The sequence below is a fragment of the Buceros rhinoceros genome, unplaced genomic scaffold (genome assembly GCF_000710305.1).
Source record: "Buceros rhinoceros silvestris isolate BGI_N320 unplaced genomic scaffold, ASM71030v1 scaffold29334, whole genome shotgun sequence".
In the NCBI taxonomy this organism is placed as follows: Eukaryota; Metazoa; Chordata; class Aves; order Bucerotiformes; family Bucerotidae; genus Buceros; species Buceros rhinoceros.
The window spans coordinates 1-8,171 of record NW_010410442.1 but is presented as its reverse complement, the minus strand read 5'-3'; the positions used below and the strand labels follow the sequence as shown (position 1 = coordinate 8,171).

Here is an 8,171-nt window from a genome sequence, read left to right as displayed (position 1 = left end):
CCTGCTGAATTTTGAAGCAGTCTCAGTCTTTAACTTACTTTTGAGAACTCTTTTTTCCCCAGTTGTTTAAGGAGAAGTACACTGCACAAAGGGAAAGTTCATTTTTTTATGTACGTGACACCTTTGTGGCCCAGGAGTGTACAGCTGACCTGTGACAGTAGCCATGCAGAACACTGAAAATACGTCTTTGCACTTTGCTATGCTGGAAACAAGTATCAGTCTTTGCAACATCATGAAAACCACTGAGGAATGTGACTTTTTTTCCTTGTTACGTAGAATCTTCACCTTTCACCCTAACAAATGAGTATCTAACAAACTGTGGTCTGTCTAAGTCAGATTGTTAAATATCAGAGCATGAATTTTGATGACTCTGAGAATAATTATCGCTTTAAGTGATACCAAAACGAAAACAGTACACGGAATGGAATAAAGGTGGTTTTGAATCTCACGCTTTACAAAAGCACTGGGATCTGCTTACAGTATCTTATCTAGTTAACCACCCAGCCGTTCATTTTCATTCTTAAAGCTACTACTGCAAAGCAGTAGCTTTATTTTCTGCGTTTATTATCACAGGTAAGTGGTTCTGCTGGTTAAAGTCTGATGGCTTCTGGAGATACCGTAACTCACTGTCCCGTCAAATACTTGCTCTGTGATGATCTCTAAAGCAGGGGCTTAGACGGCTGCCCAGATTCAGACCAGCACCAGAATACCGCACGGTACAGCAGTCCTTTGAATTATGGAAAACTAAACTGCCTGTACATAACCACCCCTGTGGTGGTTGCTGTCTTCGCTGCTTCCTTGTTCAAACCAGGCCGCTGCTCCTGGTTATAGAGAAACAGAGCGCGTGGCAAATCTGTTAGGAAGGCGAAGATCAACATGATGAAACTCCTTCAGTATATGTCTTCCAGCAGTGACAGAGGTAAGAGTCTATGAAGGGTCTCAATGGAGAATTCTTAATTCTCAATAATAATTATTTCTACGTGCATCATCTGGGGGATATAAGAATTTTGTTGAAGTCAACATGATTGTTGGCCAGCGATGGTACAGGTTTCACAGTTCAGACCATAGCTCAGGCTGAGATGATTGCTTCCATAGAAAAAATCCTGGATTAGTTCTCAAACTGCAGAATACACTACAGATGCCTCATACAGCAGAAAAATTAGCAATTTATATTGCTGTAGAACCTACAGTCACCAACGGTAACTGTAGGTTCTACAAGGACAAGCCTGGCTGATAATTAACTGGATCACCGATCTTAATCACGGAGGCGGCTGAGATACAGTGACAGCACCAGCCGTCAGGCTTCTGACATTTCCTCGATCATGAAAAGACTAATGCCAAGGCAAAACCAAACTTTGTGCTGACTCGGCTTTTTTTTTTTTTTGGTCACCTGAGATATGTGTGTATATATAGGTATACGCAGGAAAGACAAGGCTAACATGAGTATCGCTCCTGACTGCAGTAACTTCTCTGCGGTGTATAGTGACCCTCAGAACAACCTTCTCCAGTAACACTAATTTCTACAGCATTGCCTCAGAGCCAATCACTGAGCAGGCACTAAAAATGCTTCCCCCCTCCCCCCCCCTCATTTCTACAGAAAAACATCTGCCCTTACAAAGCTGCTGTTCAGGTGTATACACTAAGCTGGACATACCGAAAACCTTCACTTGCATTTAGGTTCAGAACTGACAAGTGCCAGTGCAGAGTCTTAGCTTTGTTTCTCTATTACAAAAGACAGCAAGCCACAAATTCTTCCTCTGTTTATTACAATTATTACCCCAGGCAACTCTAAAATTGTTTAACTTCATGCTTGTAACTCCTCGGGGTCCCTGCTAGCGTTCATCCGCTGCAGTATTTTGATATATATTCCGTGTTGTTTAGTGGCGAGATACAACCCAGTCAGAGCCTGTATAATAACACCCAAGCTCATCTTTCTGAAGACAGGCTGCGCGGTGGTGAGCCAGTAGCGTAACAGATTTTCTTTCCCTGGCAAGGGAGATGAGGAATACCTAAACAACAGAAACAATGGCAGAAACTTACTTACCTTTTTTTTTTTCCCCAACCAATTTAATCATCAAGATTTAATGTTAAAGTCATAAAAAACATCTAGGTAGATGCTCATGTCTCCTTCCTCTCCTGAGTTAAATTCACCTGGTGGTGCAAATGCTATAAACCATCCTGATGCCTCACCAAGTCTCACCATCCCCTCACCACACCCTGACCGGATCTGGCAGGGTGTTTGGCAGCTGGGCACTGCCCAAGGTCAGGAAGGTCCCTTGGCTGTCCAGCCAAGCAGCACCGAGCAGCAACCTTCCCTGTTTGGTGGGACGGGAGCCGCAGTTTCACAGCCCAGGCACATCATGGGCGGCCCGTGAGGTTCCAGTAAACACAAGCACTTTACAGCGGTCCAGTTTGCAGATCTTATTTGGAGCCTTGGTGTAGCTCTGATGAACTCTGCCTTGTAATTAGACAAACTGAACGTAAACCCCCTTCCATGAACTAAAAGCCTACGAGAAGACAGGTGTGTGTGGACTAAAAACCCACAGCGTTTAAACGGAGGCCTGAAGATCTGACCAGTATGTACATGTCACTTGTTGCAGGTTAATAAGACGTACCTGGCTGCAAGGCTTGCATTCATGGGGAGAGCCAGGAAAACAGGGTAGAGACCACCAATAACAGCCCCTATTAACCCTCCTCTGACGACAGCGCAGACCTCGCAGTTTAGCTCACCTGCACGACAAACAGTGTTTCACTGGCAACGTCCCCATAGCTCCAACCCATCAGCTTATAAGCTGCTCACAACAACGTGGTAACAGGCGTTTGGCAGAATGGGCACACTGTGCCGGTGTGCAAGACACTTGGAAGGGACTCTTCTTTTCGAAAAAAAGATCACTCTATTCCAGCCCATGAAGAACTGATCGCTCTAAAGTTGACCTTCAAATGAAATCCTGCAGATGGGGGAAGCTGAACTGCTCTGTTGCAGTCACTCTTAGGTGCCTTTGGGTGAAGATTACTAAAAGTCAGTCACATTTAACAGAATTTTTTTATAAACATGTACATAGACATACGTGTCTCCTTTCCCACTCAGCTTCTGGCACTCACTGCTGCCCGATGCATTAGACGATAACCCATTTTTCAAACCCTGCTTTATAAACTGAGATTGTTTCAAGGCCACAACAGTTGAAGACTATTCTGCCAAGAGGAAAAGCTCCTCTAGCATAACATTGCATACAGAAAGCAAAGCCCTTTCGAAAATAAGGAGTAATAAGGTTTTACCTAAAAATATTGGTTCACGCACAAAAACTTCATAAACTGCTACTGTTGAAAGGAAGGGAACAACAGCCATGGGCAGAGCAGACACTATGGAAGCCTTTCGGACATGTAGGATGCTCCTGAAGAAGTTATTTGCCGCTAAGCCGCATAAGCTGGAGTTTGCCCCGAGAAAGTATGATCCATGAAGACAAAGGTTCCTGCGAAAGAAAGAAAGTCGTTTCAGCAATTGAGAACTGTAAAAAAGGTGTGGTTTCCTCAGTGCTACGGTTCGCTTGCGAATATCCTGCAGCGAGGGGTAAGGGATTTAAATCTCTGGGTGGCGCAAAACAGAGTAACTAAATTCAAAAGCAATCAGTACAACATCCTTTGCTATTTGCCAGAGCTTACACACACCTCCAGAACGAGGTGACAGAAAGGCTGAGAAGCCTTTCTACAATATTTTCTAAATTATTATTTTGGCTAATGGAAACTTAATGAATTCCTTTCCTAATTAGCATCTTCCTAATGAAAATGTTTTCTCAAAAGAAATTGGTAATAAAATATCTATACTCACAGCTAGCTCCTGTAACGAGCCTTGGTTCTAGCCTGCCGACCCAAGAGCTTACAGACAGATCCAGTGGGACAACTCTGGCACCCGAGATCTTGCAATAACCACCTCAGCAGCTGCTGGCAGATGATTTGTAGTGAATCTGCAGGCTGAAGGGCTTTAATCCTCCCTTGCACATGGAAAATGTGAATAGAAGGTCCTGCCTTGCTAGGAGGCCACGCTAGCTACAGGTTACGTACCAGCTGACAGAACTGGAGTGTCTATTTTCCCCTCGATAACAGAGGGACTGGATTCCGTTATCTGCCACGTCTTTAATTACCACTTAGAGCAGCTAGACTCTGTAATGTGACGAAGGCAGAACTGAACCACATTTGGGCAGCAACATTCGGCATTTAATATCTTGACAAACAGTTCCCATTTGAGCACGTGCCACCACAGCAGGTAATGCAAGAGAGGGAATGGAGAAAAGTGCCAACTCTAGAAGCTGGATGAGCCGTTTGTGCTTTATTTTGACTTGCAGAAAGAAGTTCTGCGTTTTCTTTAGCATTATACCTGGCGTGAACAGTTGATCAGTGGAAATAACTCTTTGCTTTAAGTTTCCACAAATTTAAAATTCCTGAAGTGACAACTATAGCCAGGCAAAGCACTTAACACTCCAATTCTGAGGCTGTGCCGGTGTGATTTAGTTAAAAACATACTTTTGAAATGTGTCATGATTTGGATTTACCGCTAAAGCCCCAAAGGAAATAAAATGCTTAACTGGTCACAAAATATCTGGTCACCGGGCCAAATATCATGTTTATTTGCAGAATTATCAAATGTGACTATCTCAAAACCCCTTAGTAATTAAAATACATGATTTTTAAAAACTCTTCTACATTTTAGTGCTTAGAGTAACATTGAGCACTGACAAACCATACAAAAAAGCCTTCAGAGATGGAGGTGTTAATTCTGTAAATCAGAAAACATTAAAAACATCTGACATCAATGAATAATTCTTGGTACATACCAGATTTTCACACACTAGCTTTTCTTTGAGTTTTTTTTTTTTTGGCAGGGGGGTGGATTTGGTTTGGGGCATGGGCACTTGTTTGGTCTTGATTTTTTTGTTTTATTTTAAAATTTAGTACTAATTCCCCAGGGTTAAAAACAAGAACTCTGGTGAGCAGGAACTCTCTCCCTCTGCCTGTGGGATGCTCCCTTCTTCCCTTCCAGCCATTTCTGACTTTCCCTCTGGATGCACAAACTCCAAGCCCTGCCAGGACAGTTTCAAACCAAAGCACACGCCTTGGCAGCTCTTTCCTTCCAAGGCCCAGCCGTCCCTCCAGATGTTAAAACATCACCACCACCGAGGCATCTGCCTCCCCCTTCGCTCCCCAGCTCTTCTGGGGTAGGAGAATGTTGTACATTGAACGTGAGCGCAGCAGGTCCTGTGCAAAGCCACACCACTACCTGCACTGCAAGGAACAGAGCCTTGGAGTTTCCTTTCCCACCTGCGTGGGGGGAGGCCCTGTGTTACCACCAAGCAGGTTGTTCAGCCAGCAGTTCAGTTCTAGTTTAAAAAAAAAGTTTCCCATTACTCTGATTTATACAGAGGTTATGCAGGATGATCTGCAAGTGCACCCACCTCCTTACAGAACCAGCTCAGGTCCAGTCAGGTTTTGCAGTGAAAAGCAACATCACAAAACACAAAAAGGTTGTTTGCAAGGCCCAGAAGGTATTTAGCTGGTTTCGTGCTGCACAGAACCCTGCTGCTGAGCCTGCACGACTCTGGCTGACTTGTCCCCTACCACCACCTGGATGCCCCAATCTCGCCTTTCTGCACCGCTCCCTGTGCCAGGATGAAATGCAGGAACTGGCAGGTTGATGCTCACTCAGTTCTGGCCCCAGGCCAACCCTGCGGGGCACCAGATGACGCCAGCAGAATCACAAGTGTATCTGCCTTATGCTCTCCAACATTTCAGCTTCCTAGAAAATGTATTAGCTCTAGCACAGGACTGTGTGAACACTCAGAGCCAGTCAGGGCTCATCAGCCATCCCAGAGCCTTAAGCGCTGGGGAGCATGTGCCAGAAACCTGCTGCGCAGGACCAGAGATAACTGTGAACTGACCATACTTAAAATACACAGAACAACTTTTCTGTTCGGGACAATAAAAGCATCTTCACAAATATTCTATAACTGCAGGAAAGATTCCCAGTATAAGAGTAAGGGAAAAGAAAAGCCTCCAAAAGACTTGAAACGTTTGATGCACTTATCTTCATTTATTTTGCCAGCACTTACTGATCTGCTTTAGGAAGCTCATTGAGCATGTTTCGTATGACTTCCACCCGCTTCAGTCTGTCCAAATATAGTCTTTGCCGTGGAGAATCTAGTTCAAGAAACTCTCTTCCTGTCATCTTGAAGTCCTGGATCATGAGGAACAAACAGACAAATGTAATCAAAGTTACACAGCCCCAGTACATATCAGATAAACATTTTGTCAACCACAAATGCACTTCCTGTTTTTCACGGCAGAGTTTTCAGATGCAGAGGGCACAACCCAGCTGCAGAAGTCTTTGGTATTTTTGCCTACATGAACCCTAACAAACTGCTTGCTGAACTGATGTTGCAGCTCTAAGCCAGCTTCAGTATGTGCTGTGATGAAAACGGACCATCTTACTCTCCAAACCCTCCTGCCCCAGCCCCTCTAGCCCCGAGGCTGTAGAGCGGCTTGGGTCAGGAAACTCACAGGTGAAAGCTGCTCAGGGGAACAGCTGGCAGCGCACTTGTGTTTTCCAGCTGGATCACCCTCTAACACAACCAACCCCAATGCCGGCAGCACAAGGGAGGAACTAACCGGACAATGGCTTTTGGCAATGCTCCAGGTCTAAATTCCCTGAACTGTCAAATAGAACCATAAGAACAAAACAAATAAATCCACACTTTGTAAAGATTTAAAGAAATCATGAAGATATCTACTCTGCTTTTATATTCCACACCTGAGGACACTTCTTATTGGTACTCTTAGACAGAGACATAGATCAAGTCAGAACGTGCACTGCTGTATTGGGTTTGCGTGGCAAGGTTTTGGCAGAGGGGGGCTACAGGGGTGGCTGCTGTGAGATGCCAGAAGCTGCCCTCATATCTGATAGAGCCAGTGCCAGTTGGTTCCAAAAGGGACCTGCCACTGGCCAAGGCCAAGACAGTTAGCAACAGTGGTAGCCCCTCTGTGACAACACATTTAAGAAAGGGTAAAAACTGCTGCACAACAGCAGCTGGATGAGAGGAGTAAGAGTATGTGAGAGAAACAACTCTGCAGACACCAAGGTCAGTGAAGAAGGAGGGGGAGGAGGTGCTACAGGCACCTGAGCAGAGATTCCCCTGCAGCCCATGATGAAGACCATGATGAGGCAGGCTGTGCCCCTGCAGCCCACAGATGTTAATGGTGAAAAAGCAGAAATCCACCTGCAGCCCGTGGAGGACCACACACTGGAGCAGGCAGATGTGCCCAAAGGGGGCCTGGACCCCATGAGAGAGTAGGGCCTGCGCTCCCTCCCACACAGGACTCAATGCTAGAGCTGTCTCCTGTGGCAGGGACCCCATGCTGGAGCAACGGATGAGTGTGAGGAGGAAGGATCAGCAGAGACCTGTGATGAAGTGTGTGATGAACTGACCTCAACCCCCATTCCCTATCCCCCTTTGTCACCCATGGGGAAGAGGTAGAGAAAGTTGAGCCTGGGAAGAAGAGGTAGGGAGGAGAAGGTGTTTTAAGATTTGGGGTTATTTCTCATTATCCTCCTCTGATTTGACTGGCAAAATTAAATTAAATTAATTTCCCCCAAGTCTAGTCTATGCTGTCCACACTGGTAGATGGTGAGTGGTCTCCCTGTCCTTATCTCAATTCATGAGCTTTTAATCACTTCTCCCCCTGTCCAGTGGGCAGAGGGGGAGTGATAGAGTGGCTTGGTGGGCACCCGGCAGCCAGCCAAGGTCAACCCACCACCACAGCTTGTGATTATCGCTGGTACTTAGTGATCCAAACGCTTCCTCCCAGATGGTTCTGCTCGGAGGAAACGTTCCCAGACTCACTTCGCTGGTCATACTTACCTTAAGTTTCTTTCACAATTTGCAGGCCGCTTCCCGCGCCCGTCTGCAGGGCTGTGCTTGCTGCTGTCGGGGCTCGGTGGGACGCAGGAGCAGGGGAAGCAGGGACCGGCAGGCAGTGGGTCAGCGTGGCGGGGCCCGGTCTTGAGGCCCCTCGCTTCTGTCCCGCCTCGGAAGAGGGTCTCCAAACCGGTTCTTTAGCTGCACCGCAGGCACTGAGGCACGGAGCTGTAAGTAGCCAGGACAGGCAGGACCCCCCCGCCCCCC

At 46.2% G+C, this 8,171-nt stretch overlaps 1 protein-coding gene across 1 annotated transcript; it reads right to left on the bottom strand.

Moving 5' to 3' along the window:
• Nucleotides 1-1,804: 1,804 nt before the first annotated feature.
• TMEM126A (transmembrane protein 126A) lies at nucleotides 1,805-6,217 on the bottom strand. The gene is made up of 4 exons (XM_010135632.1): nucleotides 6,102-6,217; nucleotides 3,277-3,470; nucleotides 2,616-2,730; nucleotides 1,805-2,009 (listed from the first exon to the last, which is right to left on the bottom strand). Exons 1-4 carry the CDS (start codon nucleotides 6,215-6,217, stop codon nucleotides 1,805-1,807), a joined length of 630 nt encoding a protein of 209 aa, XP_010133934.1.
• Between the last annotated feature and the right edge of the window lie 1,954 nt (nucleotides 6,218-8,171).